Source organism: Convolutriloba macropyga, chromosome 1 (genome assembly GCF_964194025.1).
Source record: "Convolutriloba macropyga chromosome 1, txConMacr16.3, whole genome shotgun sequence".
NCBI lineage: Eukaryota > Metazoa > Xenacoelomorpha > Acoela > Convolutidae > Convolutriloba > Convolutriloba macropyga.
This window is the reverse complement of record NC_134468.1, coordinates 80,849,123-80,871,915: the sequence shown is the minus strand read 5'-3', so window position 1 is coordinate 80,871,915 and position 22,793 is coordinate 80,849,123. Positions and strand designations below refer to the sequence as shown.

The following is a 22,793-nucleotide window of genomic DNA, read 5'->3' as shown; positions in this document are numbered from 1 at the left end:
ACCGCCCTATAATTAGTGATTTTTTAGCGTAAAATTTTTCAACTCGAAAACGCTTTTGTTGTTTACAAAAAAATTTTTGTACTTTCTATTTTTTGTCCACTTATCCTGTTCTCTGTTTTGCTGTCATTGCGTTTCAATGGTTGGCAACTCCTTCGAGTTTTTAATGATGGCAATTTTATTTTGTTTTTAATTTAAGTTGATCAATCTCTCTGTGTTTTCCGAATAATTGACAACCGTTTTTAAAAAACTCACTTTTGTTGGAAAAATCTCGAAAAAAATTAGTAGATTTTTCAGTTCCCCGAAGTTGATTTTTTTAAAATTTTGTATTGAAGAAACAAATTACTAATTTCAGATATTTTTCTCAGCAACTGTCGTCCTTTATATGGACGATTCTGTATATAGATTTTAATTCTTACATTTTGATACCTCTCTCAGAAATGCCCATTAATGTTTTAGTTCTACTCAAATTTCTATTTCTATTCGTTTCTTTGCCTCGATTTGACTTCATAGATTTTTTCGGTTTGATAGTTTATAGTTTTAAATACATCACACTTCTCGAACGACTACAAAATTAAGTTGTGTTTTGTTAGCTTGGAAACCACCTATTTTCTGAAGTCCATTTGTTCTTTTTTTATTTCCCAGTTTATAACCACTTTATGATTGATTAGGTTTTTTATTCTAATTTTGAAACCTCGTGCTGCTTTTGAGGGAGTTTATTTTGTTCGGTGTCTCATTAACTTTATTGCTGCTTCAATTTGAACTTTATGTAAATTAACAGAAAATTGATTTACTAGATGTTTTTATAGTTTTTTTAATAGTTTTTATAGTTTTTTGACTTGAAGACAACATAATTTGTGGTAATAAATTCAGCAAAGTAATCGGCATGCAAAACCTACATCCACAGTTTCATTCACTTCAAGTTTTTTGGTACTTTTTTTAGATCGCCAGTTGAAATTAGAACATCATTGTCTTGTTAAAAGGTTTAAAAGTTCTGCAGCAACCATTGCTAATGTATTCGATTAAAAAATATGCATTCGATTAAAGAAATGTAGACAGGCAGATTGAACACATGAAGCAAAACTGAAACCACCAATGAAACAAGAAATAGAACTCTAAAAAACCAAGCTGCGATTTTAGAAGTATCTTGTTTACAGGCTTCATCAAAACTTCAGATAACAACTGGGAACTTCTTCAAAACTAAATGTTACTTAAGAACTTTTGTTTATACAGAAAATTTAAATATTTTTGCCAGTTGTGTTTCCAAACTTGAGAAAAAACGGTTGCAAAAAAACACGTTTTTCACTGCTAGGGTATTTTTTGTATTGTGATTTGAGATATAATGACACGATGTAATAAATAAATTCAAATGCAGTTCACCATTACTCAAAAAAACTAAACTCAGGAAAACTATAAAATTGATTCTTATTTGAAGTTTTCCGACCATCCTAATCGTTTAATATCTGAATGGCCTAACAAAATTTTCAACAGCTTTTGAAATTGTTTAACCCCAGTCGTAATCGAACCGTTACCGTTCAAATTTCATACAAAAATTTTCGCAAGAATCTTGCCAAAAGAGACCCATTATCTTGAGATCATGCAGGACTGGCAAGAGTGTTGCAAGACTGTTGCAAGATGAGCGTCAATTGGAATTTTTCTGATTTAACAGTCTGGTCTCAGCTCTTAAACAAAGTTTCACTTCAATTATCAAATTTTTCGGTCATCATTTTAATGTCACTAGATATAACTAAGTGTTGTTGATCAATATTAGCAGTGCAATTAGCTCATATTTGTTTCTTTGCTGGCTTAATAATTTCATGTTAAATTGTGCATTTTTTTCAATTTTTTCAGTCCATCATCTTTCAAGAGTCGGCTAGATAAGCGTCCCGATCTTGTACAATTCAAGATGAACGTCAGTTGCAATGTTCTTGCAAGATATTGCAGAAAAACCGACGTCGTTCGTTTTGCAAATAGCCGTTGTTATCGTTTTGATTGTGATCACTTTCGAAGCTTATATATAATGCTATAAAAACTAGAGACGAAATGATGCCGAGTAAATATACATGAAAAGTAAAACATTTTAACTATATAGAGAATTTTTGGGCGTACTATATAAAAACTCTCGCTTAGAATTTCCGTGCTGTGCGACCGTATGTATTCTTACTGAGAAATATCAGAACTGAAAATTCTCAACTAACATAGTTTCAATTTTTGATCAAAATCGTTTGCTTAGCCCAATAATTTTTGGTTATTTGGTTTGAATTAGATTGAGCTACGTTAGATAAAGCTAGGTTTGCTACGTCCTGCTTTTTGGCTTTTGCCTTAACATAATAAAAAGCAGTGACATTGATATTTACTGGTATATGGTTTGCCTTGACCCGATCGAAATTGAAACTTATGTCTCACGAATAAAGTTAACTATTTTAAATATTATTGCCTGTTCAAAAAATTTTACTATTTCAAAAAAAAATTCATAGCTTTCTCAAAATAGCCAAGTCAGAGGCAGCTCGGTCAGAAGACAAAATAAATTTTTTAAAACCATATTTGCACTATCAACAGAATTGTTTATTTAGTTAATACTAATTTACTGATTAGTTTCATGAATCGAGTTAGTATTAGAGTGATATAACTCCAGTGCCTCTTAGGTTGAAACTGTCGCTGATGAAAACGGTGGATCTATCCTCCTTTGGCCTCCGCGGTGTTTTTAATGCCCCCAGTTACAAACTATATGTTGTTATATAGCACTTTACTATGTAAAAAATAGCACGTGAACCTGGGGCGTAAATGATATAAACCCACTAAGCTGAAGGCCAAAACAGAATGGATCCCTTAAAGTCAGGGATCATTTCCGTTTCTGCCCCCCTAGCACGTTATGCGCCCCCCAGTTACAGAGCACGTGCCATTACATAGTAAATCATTATGTAAAAATATTGCACGTGCGTCTGGGGGGTGCAAATAATATAAGCCCACTAAGCTGGGGGGGGGGGGGGGGCAGAAACGGAAACGATCCAAATTCAGTATTCATAAATTGTTTTAAGTGAAGGGTTTTGCCCGTTTTTCTAAATAAACGGATACAAATACATTAAAGTGCAAAAATTTGCATACTTGTTTTCTACTTTTAAAATATGATTTCCGGGAAAAACGCCGACGTGATTTTGCGAACTTTTTAAGAGTTCTCGTTTTTTACCCCTGAAAAGGAAACATTTTTCGATCCCTTTCGCTTATCCCTCCCCCATAGCGAGCTCAGTGGGCACATATTATTTGAGACCCCTCACCGCGCCTACAATGTTGTTAGGTAACGCCTTTATTCGTTGGTGGGTATAATGACAGTTAACCGAATCCGCTAAATTGCAAGTTTTACAAAAAATTTAAGAATGAGAAGTTAATTTTACACTTGGTTTCGAAGTTTGGTTTTATGAAAGTACTCACAGACAGTTTTCCTTATTGTTTTCCTAACTCTAGCACGAGTTCAACTGCAGAGAAGCTTTCGAAAACTCTTGATCTTCCGATAAAACGTCAGCTGGTATCAAAAACCCGGCTGGGACTTTGTACCAGGAACCCGGGTTTGTCATGAACCACCCACCAGGGCAGAAAAAGACCTTGAAACCCCAATCAATGTCAAAAATTTCCCTATACATTGCCTCTGTATCTCCCAATGCCCAGAAGCCCTCGCTGACTTGATACCACAATCCGAATTTGTAATTTGGATTTTCGGGGACTGCCTTAATTGGGCAAAAGTAGCCCGCGGGTAAGGGGATTGCGTCCAGTTCCCAAGGTGCACTTCCCTCGTGGTCTGATTTATATTGTGGTCCCCCAATTGAAATTAACTGGCTTGGAACTGTTTCCATAGAATGTAAACCAAAATATGCTATGATTAGGTGTAGTCCTTTCCAGTTTTTTTTCAAATATTGCTCAAACTATCTTAATTTTGTCAAACTTTCTGATTTTTTTACATCTTTCTGCACTTATCACAAAGTTCTAATATACTTTTTCGTTTTTAAGTTTTTAGGTCTAAACTTGATCATTTGATCATTTGACTTCATTCTTATTAGATTTCAAATAAATATTTCCTTTTTGCGATCTATTGCCAAATTTCCATGATTTCTTGTAACTTTAAAATTTAAAATAATAGATAGTAAATAAGTTCTCGAGTTTATTCCATTGCTTGCATTTATAAATTTATAAACAACAAAACAAAACTCGAAAAGACTTCAAAAGATCACTAGACCTGTCAAGTGATGCCTTTTAATTCTTCTCAAAGTCTACTTATTTGGTAATTCAAACCCTCTCACATCAATTTTTACCCTGGTAAAACTTTTTTCTAGTAAACCTTTAGAAAATGTCTAATAGAAAGACCAATTTTACAAAAAAAAGCAGCTCTAAAAACATTCAAGTAAAAACATTAGCTCTAAAATTTATTCTTTGCCAAAAAAGGTTAACAAAAAATCTGCTATCTATAATAAATGAGTCTCTAAAACAATGTAAGAAGATTGTTAAATTTTATTCCCAATTCGGATTTTTCACTGAATGTCAGATTATTGCTTTAATTTTTTGCAGGGGACTTCCCGAGCTGGGGTCAGACGAATTGATCCCGAACGTCGGACGAGGGGTTGCCTTTTTCGCGGACGGAAAATCAAACTGAAATGATCGAAACAAAGTTCTAGAAAGTTCTACCTAAAAATTCAAAACGGCAAAGCAACAGTTTTACATAAAAACAAAAGGATCCGCTATGAAAAGTTAGAGAGAGAACATCGTAATGTAAATTGTGCATACGATAAGAATTACAAGAAGCTCTACTTGTTCAAACTATACTTGGCTATAGATATGAAGCCTTGAGAAGCAAGAAAGAACATGAGAATGGGTTATAAGCAATGCCCAAATTCGAGAGCTTAAGACCAGTTGGTGTAATGGCTAGCACAGTAGGCTTTGTGCAAGAAAAAAATGTTGGTTACAACCCTGAGGTTGTCAGTTTTCACAGTAGTTGCGCCTTCTTAGAGCCCCCCCCCCCCCCCCCCTCCCTACCCTAACTTATATGTTTACAATAACAGCTTCAAATTTTAATCGAGAACATTCAAAAATCCATCTGTGGAAGCAAATGGAAACACTCCTTGGTCATCTTTCGTTTTGTTGTAATCAATCTCATTAATCAACAGCAAATACACTTCCTGTAAATTTTGTTTCACAACTTCGCGAAGGTGAGGCAGCAAGTGGTCGGGTAGGGTGTGCCAACCGACTTTCACATATCCCTCGGGGAGGAAATATTCTGGGCAAGTTTGGTGGTCGAAAGACTGGCTATAGTAGACGCCAGCTGGCATGTACCAGAATTCATCTTTTGTTTCTTCATGGTAAAGTTTCACATCCTGAAAAGTTGGAAACGTTTAATTTCTTCGTCTATTTTACAAACGCTAAGAACGCTTTTGTTGATTTTCATGCGCAAAAACGCGGGAAGGAGGGGGGGGGTAATGACGGAGCGATGGGTTCAAACAGCTAAAACATTCTTTACACCATCCTTTTGTGTCTTCTCAACAGCCTCAGTTAATTGTACAGTAGTAGAGTTTTAAGAGAGCTGTTATGTGATTTATTGCCCTCCGGGTTTAGCCTGTTTATCCCGTTTTTGAGGAAAAAGGTGAAAGGCGTCGGGCGAAAAAACGATCCAGCGAAAAATTGCAAGAAAACATAGCTGGTATAATAGCCGGACATTTTAAACAATTTTTTAAATGTTTGTTGTTATCTCACAGAAACGAAAAACTAGAAGACAGGTTTCAATCATTTCCATATTAATTTTTAATGATTAATTGTTGAATTTACACAAGATTCTCTTGTGGAGTTGTCCATAACAGGGAAATTAGCTAGACAAATGGCCACTTTATTCAATCAGAGCAGACACGAGTAAATTGTAACAACGGTGTTTTTGTAGCTATAGATGTTCATATAAAATTTTTGAACCTTTAAACGTCTGTTCCGATGAATGCTAACGAACTGTTAATAAGCTAATTTCAGCGTTTTTCAGCGAACTTAAGTAAATTTCAGCTACTTTATTTACAGTTTATGTAGTTTTAATGGATCATTCAAAAGCTTTATTTCAAGTCGAAGCAAATTGAATACAAGTTGTGTGTATTCTTTGTTTTAAAAAACTAATAGAACAAATTAATCTTGAAATAGAGATGTAAAGTAAATCTAGATGCGAACTCAATCATCACATAAGCATAGCAAGAATAAAAGTCACTAATATATAGTTTTTCTCCTAGAATCTTATTGCAAAGATTAATTACAACAATGCATCAGGCACTTGTATCCATTTTTTTCGTAGTCAGATATATTAGTAGACGAATTGATAATGAAGGAGGCGGAAAGAGAATTGTTTGCATGGAAGTGATGTGGAGACAAACAAAACTGAAACAATGAAAAAAGGGACCAAATTTAGCTTCAAAAAGGGACCAAAACATACAGTTTGATAGTGACAAAAAAATACGGTAAAAATTCACGGATACTGCTGCAAGTAGTACTATTTAACAGAGTAAAAGAGAATAAAAATAATAGAGAGAGAAAGAAAGAAAAGTAATATTTCAATTTTTTTTTATCGTTTCCTTTGCGTCTGTTAGTTTTCGTTTTCATACTCTGCCAGCACAGACGGAGTAAGGACTAAAGCACTGTGCGGACAACAGATCTTCGCTAACCCAAAACTTTCTGGAATAATCACAAGACCATTGAAACTGATATCAGCAGAGAACAAATATTCCCCTTTCCAATTTTTGCTGCGTTTCATTTTACTGATCAATTTTTTTCCTCTAGATTTTTCTGCTCCCAATTTGGCTAATTCCAGTACTTTTTTTGCGCATAAACGTATCGTCGGCTAAAGTTTTTCCACAGAAACTGTCTCATGGCGGTGATTCTGAAAAATGGTTTTTCTAAGTGGTTTTTGCGTAAACGAAAACTAAGATTAAGTTGATAATTTTTGTTTTTTATCTCATGGATAATTTTGTTTGAATTTATTTGTAAGTTGAGCTTGTAACAAACAATACAATCTCTGCACAACAAAATTGTTTAAAAAAAATAAATCTCTGTTTGCTCAATCTTCGTTTAGGTTGGATTAAAATTAAGCAGAATTAAGTAAAAACTTAACGGCTAACCAGCAAGACAATTTTTTACAAAGCTAAGTTTTTCAATCCGTGTCGAGGCAAATGAATATAAAAATTGATGCCTGAAGCATGCCTGAATGTCTTGAATATTTTCCTTCCAGGACAAGTGGTAAAGTTTATAGAAAACGGCTGTGAAATTTGTAACGCCGTTGGCACATAAGTTTAGCAACTCACTAAACTTAACCGACTAACGTCGGGCGAATTGCTCTCAAACGACAGGCGAGCGGTTGGCTTCGTCATTAGCTAGCCACAGTTTAGTAAGGCTAGCTTAAGCTTGGTTTGACTCTGCAATTTTTAGCATTCTAGCATTGTTGGTAAATAAATCAACTAAAAAACTGATATTTTAAAAATTTGCAAAATATTGCAAAATAAAAAAAGCATCTAGATTTTGCAGTGAAAATTATCAAAACTATTTTCTGTCCCGTTTCTGTCCCGTCGAGTTTTGTCAAGTAACCCATATGCATCAAATTATCATGTCGTGAAAGACGTTTCTGGCCCCTGCGTCTGGAAAGACGTGAATAATGAAAAATAAATGTCAACAAAAATTTTTTAAAAAATTTGCACCTTTTGTCAAAAAATGCTAAAAATTGTGATGTTAAAATGTTGAAATCATTCCACAACCACTAGAAACAATGCAGTAACCTTTTATAAATTCGAGGGAGTTCCTTGACACCTAGGGCTGAAAGAACTCAAAACATGAGAAAAAAGCTTGAAAAAAATTGTGACAATTAGTGTAAAACTGCTAGTTTTTAGCGATCGGTTGTTCGAACGTAGCCACGGGGGCGGGGGGGGGGGGGGGGGGGGCGGTCACTGAGGGCTGATGTGGATGAGCAACAATGGGGGATGAGCAACAATGGGGGGGGGCAACAGCGGGGGGGGGGCAATTGTGGGGGGGGGAGTGGTCAACATGTGGTGTCTTCAACCTGTGAGAACCTCCCTTCACACCATAAGTATAAGTTTCCAAAACAGTTTGAGCTGAAGCAGAGCTGAAGGGCTCTAAAATAACTTAATGCCCGCTGGCCGCTACCTTTTTATCCCGTTTTTGAGGACGAAAAGTCCAAAAGTGTCAGACGAAAAATCGGTCAAGCGAAAAATTGCATAAATAAGACCGACAGGACTACTAATATAATTGCTACAAATTTTGTTTGAGAGCAATTAAAAAGTTTAAAGTTTGGAGAATGTTTTTAAAATTTTAATCTTATCCAAGATCATGTATATTCTAGAGATGTATATTCTGGCCCGCACTTTCAGTGCAAACCTGTCTTAAACATATTCAAGCTTTTTTTTGTGGCCTAATTTTTAAACGACATAGCTTTAATCCAAAAAAGGAACATTGTTTTGTCCGTTTGCAGGTTTTTTGGCCAAAAAAATGGTCAAACATGAGTTTTGACTTTCCTCTTGTCTGTTAAGAGGGTACGTATTAAATGTTCTGATATTGCGTTAGAACCCTTCAGAAAAGAGACTTTATATCTTAAATGGATACAGCTGAAACAAGTTTTCTCAGCGATAATTACATTTGAAAATATAGACTAAAAAGGTGCCAAAACGAGCCTAACATTGAACTTCTTTTACGAGAATCTTATGAAACGTATGCAGCACTTAACCTTTAAATTTTTAAACCAAATTACTGTTTTTGTTTGAAAAACTATCGGCGTACAGCCACACATGACTTGAAACAAGTTTCTGCCTTTTTTGAGAAGTGGTTGCAAGATGTATTGAAAAGCTGCTTCTCAATTGAAAAAGGTGTTCACTTTCTGATACTAGAAAAAAGCATAACCGACTAACGTCGGAAGATTTGCTCTCGAACGAGTAGTGGAAGCTGGAATCTATTATAGCCTGCTTCAGTTGGGGGGTGGGGGAGGAGGGGATGAGTGAGTAATTAAAAACTTTAAGAAGTCAATATTAGGAAGTCAATTAAGAAGTCAAGCGGCAAAAAGACACTCGAGACGTTAAATCGACAAAGCATTCTAGAACAAAATGATCAAGCGAAAATTTTGCATAAAAACACCAACACGTTTACAATAATTGCTTCAAACTTCGTTCGAGGGCAACTAAAAATGAGAGATGTAGTTTGGAACGCACCTGGTAATTTCCAAAGGAGTACGTTCCAGGAGCCATCAGAGACCATTGGTCGGATATTTTTGGATCAGCTGGCAAATAATAAATATTATTGTTTTCGGAAACGTCGAAGTGATTGGAAAACAGATTGGCTCTAAAATTGGATCCAATTCCTTTACAATTATTCTACTAAACCAATTCTACTAAATCAAACATGGTAGCCAATTTTGCAATTTGAAAATTTTCTTGAAAAGACCATAGCGAAAAGACCGATACAACATCAGATAAATTTTTGGACGTGAAACTGCAATAGATTCACGTCATTTTTTTTGAACTCTTTCCTTTTCCCGATGCAATATCACTCCAAAATTTTTTAAAAAAATCTTAAAAACTTTTGAAGTGAAGAAACTATTTGTATTGGCTACTCTTTATTAACCATCAAAAACAACGCGAATCTGCATTTTTGGAAGAGATAGATCTTCGCTTAATTAAGTTAGCGTACTTAAGAATCAATGATTGAATTTATTTTTAGGCTCTTCCATTTTTGGCGCCTTCTTTCGAGCCATAATCTTTTTTTCCCATTTATTCTGAATTGTAAAGGAAAATGCCTAATTTCTTGTTTGCATTTCTCTGTCAATGGTTCATATACTCTATTTTCAACCGTGTCGTATGTCGGGACCATGAAAAATATGTGAGTGAATAGTTCGCCAAGTATAATATCCCCGTTTTGGTAAGCAACCTGCTGTCGTTTCTTCACCTCTCCCTTCCAGCTGTCTTCCAACTTTTCATCCTCATCCTCGTCACTCGTGTTAGTGATCCTGTGAAAAGTTAGTCGGAATCCAGTGCTAATTAGGCAACTTGTCCCCCCCCCCTCTCAACCAAACGTTAGATATGCGGTCTGGAGCATACTTTTTGTGGCGCTACTTCGAATCATTCAACCGCTATTTCGAATCATAAGCCAGATAGCTCGACCAGGGCTGATTTTTGTCTGAATTGTATGGTTCATATATCTACCACCTCACGCTAAGTGAACCGTTCCTCCTCACATCCCTCCTCCTCTCCCTCTCCATGTTCAAACATTGTTTTTATAACCATGTGCAAACTAACTATTGGCTGTTTCTTTACTGATATTGGTTTGAAAATCCCAACAAAACTAATCGTGGCACGAAAAGTTCCAAGACACTGATTTTCCTCGGTAAAATCAGTTATATGCCGTAATCAATACCAGACAAGAGAGTTATAAAAAAAGATTGTTTGATGCTTGTGAAATTCGTTCTAAAAAGAATACAAATTCAAATATCACAATGCATGTTAGTGAATTGATTTCATACACAACTCGCATAGTTATTTTTTTCAAAATTCTCAATACGAAACAACAATACGCTCTTCACAATATTATTGAAAAAATTTATGTTCATTAAGATTAAGTCTTGACAGCAACAAAATTCTTTTCAACAAACAGCAATCAAAAACGTTATATATTTAATATTTGGACGGCAATCACAGATTGTAATTTTATTGAGTAAAATTACAGTTTATTATAAGAGTGTTGAAAGAAACAGCAGATCATTTTTCAGCTCACCATTACAATAAAACAAACAAGAAAAAACTATAGGTAAAAAAATTTTTTTTAGTCATCGAGAATTTTTATGTTAAAAATTTGCCTTCGAATACTAGACGAGCTCTGCGAATCAACAACACACTTAGAAAAAAAACATGGAATAATTGTAACACGTAACAGCTAACTTCTCTTACGGACGAAAACAGATAGAGAAATGAATTTTAGATGAAGTTATGTACTCGGCCACGGTAACAAAACCCGTTTTTCATGATAAAGTCCTATAAACTGTTCCACTTTATTCGACAGCACTTTTTTAAATAAGAGACTTTCAATGCATAAATGGGTATCATTGATATTGCAAAAATTATTATCGTTGACCCTACAAAAAAAATAAAGGAAATTTCGGTTTTGTTGAATGAGATAAGTCAAGTATGTTTTAAAAAATGTAATCATACAAAAGAATCAAACTGCTTTAACCACGTTCTTTTAAAAAATTATGTCACGTTGAATAAACAAAGTTGATATTTTCAGCTTTTCTGTTTGATTAAATGGGGTAATATTAAATGAAAAAATTGGTAAATTCGTCTGCGGAGAAACATTGAAACCCAGCCGGTTAAGCCTTCAATAACAAAAAATTCCAAAGAATATAAACCTGACTCCCAGCAAGATATGTCAGGTTTTAGTAATTTTTAATGGTAAGCTTTTAATAGTAAGCAATGCATATACCAATTTGTGAACTAAACCTTTGAAAGGAAAACAGTGTTTTTCTGTTCCCACTTCTTGTAGTCAGAAAATTACCCCTCCTTTTGTAGTCGCGAAATTGTATTCAGAAAATGACAAATACATTCAATCCGACTACAACAGGTTTCAAAACCATTTAAGCTACAAAACCGTGAACGCCAAAAATAAACCAAAAGCCAATGCAAGACAACATCAAAGAAAAAATATAAAAATGATTTGAAGAAATGGGTTGATATCAATGAAATTAAGTTGAAGTTTAATTACAACAACGGAAAAACTAATTAAAAATGTGAATATCCCTCAAATTTTATCAAAAACTTTTGGTTCATTCAGACTGGAGCATTAAAATGCCTTCATATTGACTAAATACTGTTCTGATGAGATTTCTCATTAGGCAGAACATAACTAGAAAACAAACATGACAACAAGTACAGTCAAAAATCTGCATCGTATTTCTTTTTGAAAACAAAGCAAGGGAGCATTAAGTTATCATTACCTAATAAAATTTAATAGAAAATCACAAGAATGGTAAAAGAATTCAACAAAACGGCAACAAAAAATTGAAGAACAGCAGGAAAATTACGAAGACAATTGGTCAAAATTGAAAAATTTTCTTCCTTTGTAAGTTTTAATCTTGCTCTATAAGATGACCAATCGGTCACACAAAAAAATACAAAACACACTAAGAACAAAATTGAACCTTGAGTTTAATACAAACAACAGATTTTAAAAAACTATTTGATTGAAAAGTAACTAAAATTAATTTGGTATCCTAGTAAACAAGTCAATTTTCTTAAGATTGAACCATGAATTAGACCAATATTCAAAACGCGGTTACTTTTGCCATATGTCATTACTCAAATTGTGTGAAATTAGATCAAAAAATGAAAAAAAAACATAACAGACTATCGTCGGGCGAATTGCTCTCAAACAACTGGCGAGCAGTTGGCTTCGTCAGCCAGCAGCTATCCACGGCTTAGTGAGGCTAGCTTTAGCTTGATTCGACTCTGCAACTTTTAGCTTTCTAGCCTTGTTAGTAAAAAATCAAATAAAAAACTGATTTTTTAAAAATTTCCAACATATTGCAAAATTGAAAAAAAAGCTTCCAGATTTCGCATCGAAAATCTTCAAAACTATATTTTTGTCTGTGGAGTTATGTCAAGTAACTTATCTGAAAGACTTGAAAAGCTTCGTTGGCCAGTAATGATCGTTAAACTCAGAAAAGGACAAAAATATTGAAAATAATAGCAACGTTTAACAAAATCTTGCTAAAATTCAAGATACTATGATATTCAAAACCATTTCATTGTCTCAAGAGACTATCCATAATTTTGAAAATGAGAATTTTTTCCGAAACTTTGAAAAAAAAATTGAATTTTATCAAAAAAGTGCAGAAGCTGGAGTTATTAGAATTTTGATAACCGTTCCATTAACTCTATAAACTATTCTACAGCTAATCATCTATCCTTGGAGGAGATCCATAGGACCTCGGCGCCAGAAAAATGATTAAAAAAATACAAAAAAAAATCGAAAACCTTGAAAAATTTGCAATTATTTTTTTTTAAAAATTGCTGATATTAAATACTTGAAAAACTTTGTATTACACCTAAAAGCTATGCAGTAACGTATAATTAAACATTAGAGGACGTTATGTGGCTCTTGAGGCTGGAGAAGCCTAAAAAATGACAAAAAATTTCAAAAAGACTAAAAAAATTGTAATTTGCATAAAAAACTCCCCTTTGTGATAATAAAAGTCGAAAAATAATCCATGGCCCAAAAATCAATTTCCAGCAACTTATTATCGAACCCTAACGGAGATTTTCCGCAAAAGTTTTCTGCACAAACTTTTTGAAAATCCTGATCAATGTAAATAAATGCCACAAAAGGAAAATATTGTAAAGTTTGTCAAAAACATGCTAAAGTTCGTGAAGTGAAGATCTTGAAAAACATTCTATTACATCTAGAAACTATGCAGTAACTTAATATCGAATTCTAAAGGAGGTTGCTTGGCACTTGAGGCTGGAGAAACCTAAAACCGACAAAAATTTTCCAATAAACTAGAAAAAAATAAAGATTTTATCAAAAAAATTGCTAAAATTTGCGATATTAAAAATTTTAAAACTATTCCATGTCGAATAAAAAATTTTCAGTGAAGTATGGTTAAACCCTTAAGGAGGTTTTTGGCCACTGGGTCTGTAAAAACTTGAATAATGAAAAATAAATGTCAAAAAATATTGGAAAAATTTTAAAATAACGCTCATTTTTGTCATGTTAAAATGTTGAAATCATTCGACTGCAACTAGAAACTATGCAGTAACCTATTATAAAACCCTAGAAGAGGTTCGTTGACACCTAAGACTGAAAAAAACCTAAAAATTGACAGAAATTGTCAAAGGGCTTTAAAAAATTGTGAAAATTAGTATAAAATTGCGTGTTTTTAGCGATCGGTTGTTCGCCTGTAGCCAGGGGGTGCACCGGTGGCTGATGGTGAGGGGGTTGCGCAACAGTGGGGTGAGGGGCAACAGCACAGTTGGGGGGAGCGCAATAGTGGGGGATCAACAGTGGGGGTGTCTTTAACCTCTAAGAACCGCCCTTCACACTATAAGTCTTTAGAACAGTTTGAGCTGAAACAGAGCTGAAAAGCTCTAAGTGCACTTAATGCCCGCTAGGCGCTACCTGTTTATTCCGTTTTTGAGGACGAAAAAACAAAAGCATCAGACGAAAACTTGGTCAAGCGAAAAATCGCATAAAAAAGACCGGCAGGACTAATATAATTGCTACAAACTTCATTTGAGAGCAATTAAACAGGGGGTGAAGATTACAAATTTATTACGAAAACAGTCAATCACCGATAAATTTTTGAAACCAGAACGCGTAAATTTAGATTAAACGGTTATAAACCGGTGTAACTGTTAAACAACTCAATTAGTCTCCTTAAGAAATTCAGTAATATCTGCCATTAATCAGCCTAAGTGACACAACACAATGAAAAGAAAGAAAACAACATGAACACCAAAAATTTAACGTTTACTGATTTTTATGAAAAACAAAGAGCGACATTTGTTAGAGTGCAAGTTGAAGCAAAGTCTTTGAGCATAAATTACTTGTTACCCTGTCTTTTTCTCTGAAACCCAACCTACTGAATAAAACAGAATAGATACACAAAAGTTATATACAGATAAAATGCTATCTTCTGATCCATCGATTAACTAAAAAAGTTTTTTTGCTTCTGATTTGCCGCAGTCCAAATCCAAAGCAAAATTTGTGAAGTTACGGTACACTTTTGATCTATCGATTTGGAAAATTATGCAACCCAACAAACGTAGTTTGTTATCCTCTTATCACGCACACTATTAGAGTTAATCGCAAAAACCTATCACATCGTTTTATGGTTAAAAATTTGAAATTTTAAATGGTTTAAAATTTATTCAGGTGGAACAAATTTTCATGCAGCAAGGCTGAACGATTAATTGACATGCAGCAAAGCTTAACTACATGAGCATCAAGTAAAACAACGATAGACTACGATATACCGCATAACAGAATTTTACAAAATTTAACAGCAAAAACGTATTGACCGGACAGATTTGAAACTGTTGAAATAAAATAGGCGGTTTAAAGTTTCCATCATAAAATGGGAGATCAGCCGTTGCAAACGAAAAATAACACCAGCAATTGATGTAAGTTTGGCCTAAATAATTTATTCTTTTGATTAAGCAATGGGAGGCTGATGTTTTGCGGAAAAGCTATTTATTGTCTTCCCCTAATTATCAACTAAATTGGAGTAAAATATGGGCTAATTTGATCGATTCTGTTTCGCCCCCCCCCCCCCCCCCAGCTTAGTGAGCATAAGTTTTTTATGACCCCCAGTTGCACGTGCTAAATTCTTACATAACAGCGTGCTATATATTATTATATAATTTGTAACTGGCGGTCATAAAAAACACTGGGGGGGCAACAGAAAAGATCCGGCTAATTTTCTGAAATATCCTTGAAACTATTCTCTTCAGCAAAATAGGTTTGTTTTTACATTACAAATCCCCCAACTTATTGAGGCTAGAGATAAACAAATTCATAATGGGCTAAATTTATGTCCAGGGTTTATAAAAATAACCATCGAAGTTTACAAAAATAGAAATTTTGTTGAATGTCTATTGCATTAATTCCCTAAGATCTGCCAACTAACAATTTTGGCTAAAATCATGGTAACCAATATATACTTTTGAAATTTTCACCTGATGTATATTGTACTCATTAATTTTTCTTGCTGTTTTAATAACATTATTTGGATCTCTTCCGTTTGTGCTCCCCAGTACATTATGCGCCCCCCAATTACAGAGCACGTGACATTACATAGCAAATCATTATGTAAAATTATGGCACGTGCGTCTGAGGGGCACAAATAACACCCACCCACAAAACTGGCGGGTTACAAACGGAAAAATTCCCATTATTTTAGCTGTACTTTGCGACACCCTGCTTCATTAGTTCTGAGTATCTGTTCCGTTTGTGCCCCCCCCCCCCCGGTTATTGGGTACACTTTTTTGCACCACCCGGACGCACGTGCCATATTTTTACATAATGAATTTATATGTAATAGCACGTGCTCTGTAACTAGAGGGGGGCATAAAGTACTGCGGGCACAAACGGAAAAGATCCATCTCTGATATCAACCGAACAAACCGAACAGACCGGAAAGTTTTTAAGTTTGAAACCAAAAATAATGATCAACTCGGACATTTATGCATTTTTTTAACCTTTAGAGCCAAATCAAACATGCTTTTCCTTCGTTCATAATTTAACATAAGAACGATTTTTTGAGTTGTTATAACAGCGAACTGTTTTATGTTTAAAAGTAAACATGACGAACTTCCCTCATATTTAAAACATTGCATACCAAAAGGCGCCAAATATGCTGTTTTTTTAAGAAGAGAACTGGCGCAACCTTCCTATATTTAATACCAATCAAAACGTAGAATCAACCATACCTCCGATTTTTTACACTGAAAACCAAACGGTCTTTCCCACTATAGCCCCCCATTATGGTATAATTACACAATAAAAAAAAGTTCAGTTAAATTTACCTTAACGCAGTTAAGGTAAACCTTTGTTAAGGTAAAATTAAGGTAACAATTACCTTAACTTTATCTTAACTTGAGTTAAGGTAAAAAATTACCTGAACTGTGTTAAGGTAAAATTACCCTAACTTACCTTAAATTTTTTTTTTAATTTTCTGCAGTACATAATTGTATATTTTTAATAAAATTATCAAACGAAATGTTGAAGTTTATTACAAGAGCTTTACAATGATATTTATATGAAGCAATTTGAGCTAATATTTGTTGACCTACAATACATCAAACACCAAAAATACTTTCAGTGAGCGCTCAAAAAAATACTATAAGTATACTATAATTGCGGGGCTATAGGTTTTCTGGCCACTAAGCTGGGGGGGGGGAACCTTTCGATTTGAAACCTTTCGATTTCATTCCCCCATTGTTTTTTATGCCCCCCAGTTGCAATTTATGCATTGTCTTTATAACACATTACTATGTAAAGAATTAGACGGTCCACCTGGCGCGTAAAAGATATATGCACACTAAGCTGGGGGGGTGAAATAGAATAGATCCGAAGATTCCACGCTCAATGCCAACAATTTCTTACGCATTTTTTTTGGTTCTGGACGAGGGTAATAAGGTCCTTCTTTTCAGCTCCTCCGGCTCACTTAGTGTTCATATAACGTGTAGATCTCCTCCTCCCCCCTCCCGACATCATTATTTAGTATATCATAACGGGGGCTTTAGTTTCGTCAGGGGGTCCTCGGATCCCTTTGTAGAACTGAACAGTTGCCAAAACATCGATCACAGTGTTTTGCAGCCAAGAGTAAAGCCAGTAGTAGTGAGCAACCTACCTGCTGTCACATGATGAAGACAGACTGGATGGTAGCTTGCCCAAGGATTCCTTCACTGTACTCTGACTGTCTCCACTCCTCCTCGTTCGCATGAACATCTTTTTTCAATTTATTATCAAATATCTTGACACCTTTCTTCCAATTTTTCCCCAATTTTTATGAACCAAGTAAATGGTAAATATGTGCGTCTCTAAATCTGTGACCAAAAAGCGATTCGTTCCCGTTTCGACACCCCCCCCCCCCCCCCCCCGTCACACCTATTAGGGAGTGGGGCGAAAACCCCATTACGCCCTAAATGTAACATGATGACGGGGAAAGGGGGCTATATTGTAGGTACTCCGGGTCTTTCCTGTTATAGATCCCATGAAATTATATTACCCAGTATAGAACTTTTATAACGGTAAGGAGGGGGTATACGTTATATGACCTCTAAGCTCAAGGGGCGGGGGCATAATGGGAAAGGCTATGTATCGGTTCCGTTTTTGTTTCTCCAGTTAGTATTCTCAGTTTTTCGCTTAGTTCTTCCTTTTTTCCGTTTTTTTGTTTTAAATTTGGAGGATAAGTTTGAACAAAATAAGTCAGAAGTGAGAAACTTTTTGACTCATTCTTTTTGACGCACCAAGTTAATCGGGTCTTTCCCATTATAGCCCCACCACGAAATTAGAGCCCCCTTTATGATATAATTACCATGATTGAGGGGGACTATACGTTATCTGACGTAAGCTGGGGGGGGGCTAGAATGAGAAAGACATAGTGGGTGGAGGAGGAAGTATATACTCGAATGGATTCTTTTGTTCAGTAAATTTTTCCTGATCGTTATATTCATTGTAGAGAGTTGTGAGTGGTATCATTAGAAAACCCGTCCAGCGTAGAATATGGAAATAATTTTTTTTTATTTTCGCTTTTTTCAGAGAGATAACCAGGTTTAATTTTGTGAACAATAGACGGATTTTCGTTGTTCTTAATCACATTTTCCGGAATTTTTGCCTATATTTTTGTCAGTTTGGCTAATATGTGTTAAAATTGTTTTAAAAAAGTGTTGTTGATTTGTTTTCTAATAATAAAAGAGTGTCGGTGAAATTTTTAATCGTATTCCTGGCTCACATTTTTTTGCTTATTTTAAAAAAAATCAAGCTTTTTCAAAAGAAAATTGCAAGAAAAAACATACTTTAGTCAACTTTGTTAAATTTTCGGAAGTGAACATCTAAAAACTACTGACACAGTTTGCTTCAAATCAAGAAAGGGCTAACTTAACTCTCCGCTCTCTTTGAAAGTTTACGGGGCTGGAAGCTTCGCCGGTTTTTAGCTAAAATAGCTCGATAATTATACAAACAGCATCATTTTTCTTTGACATAATAATTTTTTTGTCTTATTATCTATATCCATTCAACTGGGAACCATTGCAGGTCCTTAATTTGCAAAGAGTAATAGCAAAACTAACTTTGTTATCATCGTGGAATTCTAAATAATCCGGATTGTAATCAGTAGTTGTCTTTTTTTTCTACAAAATTTATTGATTTGTTTGATGCTCATTACAGAACAGAACAATTCATATCAAGGCTCACAGCTGACAGGGCCAGTTGTCTTAATGAACAACTTCAACTGCCCGTTAAAGTTTTTAAACTGTTTAGTCGAAAGCTTTCTGTCGTTTTGAGTTCTAAACTCATTTGTTTTCAAAACAAACAGGGATCATAGAGCTTTGCCAATAATTCTCACTTATTCTCTGGTTAAGTTGCAGCTTACTTTCAGCAGAAAAAGAATGAATCTTCAACCTAAATAAATTTTAATATCCTTGGCGGCTTTGTTCTATAGGTAAATGATTTCTGGCTTCAAAACTACTAGTTTCACAAGAAAACATAAATTTGATATTTGCCAGATTTTCACGTTCTTTTTTTCTGGTTTTGTCACATTATCAAGTTATGGATTGGCCAACTATCACTTTATTTGTGTTTCAAAAATAGACATAGTTGGATTGGTAGTTTTTTGAGGATTGGCTTCCATTATTAGAGGCTTCAACCCCGTTTTCTAGAAGAATTTTTTGAAATTCGTTTCACCTTTGTCTTCAATTGCCTTTTTTTTGTAGTTGTATGAGAATTACTGAATAATAAAAGATCTCAGGGAATTAGACTCCACTAATGGATGAGCATATGAGCCTCTCTACTAATTTCAGTTGTTAGCTGATAGTTTTCATGCCCGGAAAGGTAAGTTTTTCAAGAAATAGAAAAAAAATATTTTCAAGTTTCTCATCTGCTGTTCTTTTTTGCATACTTGTTACCTAGTCTGATTACTCAGAATTCACTCTTCTCATTTGAACGCCAAGAGAAGCAATCGGAGATACCTAATTTTTTAGCTAAATAGTTATCGTTTTAATAGATTCCACAACGGTTTTCTGCAAATAAAATTTAATTCGGTTTGTTTGATTGATTGATCGATTTAATTGATTTTTGAGTGTATTTGAAGTACTTTTTTCAAACTTATAACAAATTCTGCTTTGTGGCAGATCTCAGTGGTTTCTGTGGAAAGACTTGCAAAATGGGGGTAGACGTTTCAATTTGTCTTTTTGTTAACCAATCTCAATAAAACAACTAAGATGTTAGTTTTTGGTGTCCAAGAGAAAACGAATTAAATTAAGTTAGTTTTTGTAGGGAATTTATGGTCTTAACGGTTTCGACGCCCGTCTTTTGAAAAAAAAATCTTTTAATATCGTTTTCTGTTCTATTGTGTCTATTCCCGATAAGTCCATATTTTTGTTAACTAATGATGCATATCCCAACATTGGTGTTGAAAAATTAGCAATTGAACATATCTAATGTTATCAGCGAACTGATTATGGTTATAACAAGTTTGACCACGGTTTTCCGATTTTTTTTTTGATATTTGTCGTTATTTGACGTTAATTTTGTTAACGTGCAATTGTTTCTATTAAAAACAGGTCTCAAAGGTTCTATTTGGAATATTAGTTGAACCTGCTTTTTAATTTTAACTTATTGCTGATTGTTTTTAGCGCCTTTAAAAAACAGTTGTTTTAAAAAAGTTATTTCCGTTCTTTTTGCCTCTTCGTTACATAGTAGTTTCAGTAATTACAGGTCACATTTCACGTTGCTGGAATGAAAGCAAGGCTAAATTAAACATATCTGTTTTCAGTGAACTGAATATGATTTTAAAGGTTTCAAATCCTTTTTTCAAAAATAACTTATATTGACATTTTTGCTCGTGTGCGTATTTTATAATGTTTTTGTAAGCGTACAACTTATTCTGAGCAAAAAAGTTGCATTGGTTTCATTTAAGGAATAAACAAACCTAATTTTTCACTTCACGGTTTTGCTAATCCTTTTCAAGATCTGTAAATTAACTGTCTTCGAAAATTTTAAAACCTTGTTTTTAATTTCGCTTTTTTCCTCTCTACTCGTTACCTAGTCTCGTTAATGAGTGGTCACATATCACTCTATTCTCCTTCCAAAACGCGCAACCAAGCATTTCTTATTCTTTAGAAGCTGAATATAATTCTAATTGCTTCGACACCATTTTATAGCAAACACGTTTTTGAGTTTTTGTTTTTTTCTGTACTTGTTGTTGTTTTTGTAGTCGTATAAAAAGTTCTCAGAAAATACACTTCATCACAATGTCTTATCTTAGGGAGGTTTTAATGGTCGTATTCCAAACTTATTCAATGATTTCAGTTCATATCTTAGTGTGTTCATTACTTTCGAACTAATTGCTTTCAAAAAATGTGAGCACAATTTTAATGTTAGCCGCTTTTGTTGTTTTTTGTCTATTTCTATGATATGATTCCAATTGTTTTCTAGTGAAGAACTGTGAACTAGTCAAGTTGTTTTGTTTAGGTTTTATCTGTCGCTATTTAAACTTTGTTATTAAGCTTTTCTACAATCATTTTGCTGATCGTCCTGTCTTGTATTCTCAATAATGGCAAAACTCCTTGACCTTCTAAAGCGTCGTTTTTTGTCCACAGAGTGATTTGAGTTGGACGCATTTTTTTTATTCATACACTAGTTTTTGTCGAAAAATATTTGACTTTTTAAAAGTTTTCTCTTCGATCTGGACTTTTTAAAAGTTTTCTATTCGATCTGGACTCGTCTGGTTGACAATTAAGCCGACATGTGACTGGGCTGGAACATCATTCGCAAAAACACATTGCCGAGCCTTCTTGTTCTATATCTACAAACGAACGTGTCACAAGGTTGAAGCTTCTAGAGTTAAAAACGCAATAATTCAGTAGTCAATTAATACCTGTCTTTGTTCTCTTTCCACATTTTTAGTCTTTTTAGAGATATAACAAAGATAACCTTTAAAAGTCCAGAAAATCTAGTCTTCAACCTTATAACAAATTATCGATCTTTTCTTTGGTATACTCCAATCCAGCGAATCAGTTACTTGAACAAAAATTTCTCTATTTTACCAGAAACTTGCGTCTAATTTAAAAGTTTTTAGAGTCTGACAAACAGGAAATAATTGCTATTTTGCTGTTCAGACTGCCATCAAAAAATATTTCCTTCCAGCAATTAACTACGGAAGAAAAAGAATCGTCTATCTAATGTTTCATCATTTTCAACCAAAACTTTTCTATTCCTCCCCCATGCATTTTCAACAACGAAACTGAATTAAATAAAGAAAAAATCAGCCAAATCAATTGATTTAGTATTAAAATAAAAGTGATCCACAGAAAATAGTAGCAAAAACAATTAGGAATTAGGTCCGATAAACATTTTTAACTAGTAAAAATGAAAATAAAATGTAAATTGAACTAGCTGCTTCGCAATGATAGTCCTGTGGCTATCACGTGTTGTCCTCGGTTGAGGTGCCAGAACAAAGTTGCATACGTTCAGGACAAAATGAACGCACAAGGGGTGAGTCGTGTGTTCAAAATTACACAGTTTGTAAACACAAATGAACATAAGATAGTCTGAACATAGGCTACTTTGAACGCACGATAGTATGATAGTATTGACATAGGTTACTTTCACATCTGATGAGGATTACCCCGGAGACAAAAACGTCAACTACATCAAATTCTCTATTTGAGAGTGTGGTTGCATAGGATTGCTGAAAATCACTTCCCCAAGCGACGGATATACGATCGAGTTAAATAGTTACAATAATAGTCAGCTGTCCCTATCAAAACGAATAATTTTCTAATCATTTGCTCAAGATCAGATTGCCAACTGATGAGCAGAACTCTTAATAGTCTCCAAAAATTTTTTATCCCATCTATTTGCATAGCTAAAAATTATTTTTCTGACTCACGTTGTTGGAGCAGGAACTATATGCTCAACTGGTTTTTTTGTTAACTCAATTTTGGCCGTCGTAATATCTATTGTACGGAGTGGTTTGTGTTGTGGTCATGAGAAAGCCAGTCCAGCGAAGAATA

The 22,793-nt window shown here is 34.4% G+C and overlaps 1 protein-coding gene across 4 annotated transcripts; it reads right to left on the bottom strand.

Moving 5' to 3' along the window:
- Positions 1–3,350: 3,350 nt before the first annotated feature.
- On the bottom strand, positions 3,351–17,986 carry LOC142351921 (uncharacterized). 4 transcript variants are annotated; one of them, XM_075404197.1, is made up of 6 exons: positions 17,886–17,986; positions 17,408–17,506; positions 9,803–10,012; positions 9,219–9,348; positions 5,107–5,357; positions 3,351–3,837 (listed from the first exon to the last, which is right to left on the bottom strand). In XM_075404197.1, exons 2-6 carry the CDS (start codon positions 17,503–17,505, stop codon positions 3,456–3,458), a joined length of 1,071 nt encoding a protein of 356 aa, XP_075260312.1. In that variant the 5' UTR covers position 17,506; positions 17,886–17,986; the 3' UTR covers positions 3,351–3,455. The 4 variants fall into 4 exon arrangements, with proteins under 4 accessions (XP_075260312.1, XP_075260305.1, XP_075260321.1 ...); XM_075404190.1 differs by having other exon boundaries at positions 17,408–17,516; positions 17,879–17,930; XM_075404206.1 differs by lacking the exon at positions 17,886–17,986 and having other exon boundaries at positions 3,351–3,829; positions 5,105–5,357; positions 17,408–17,598.
- Between the last annotated feature and the right edge of the window lie 4,807 nt (positions 17,987–22,793).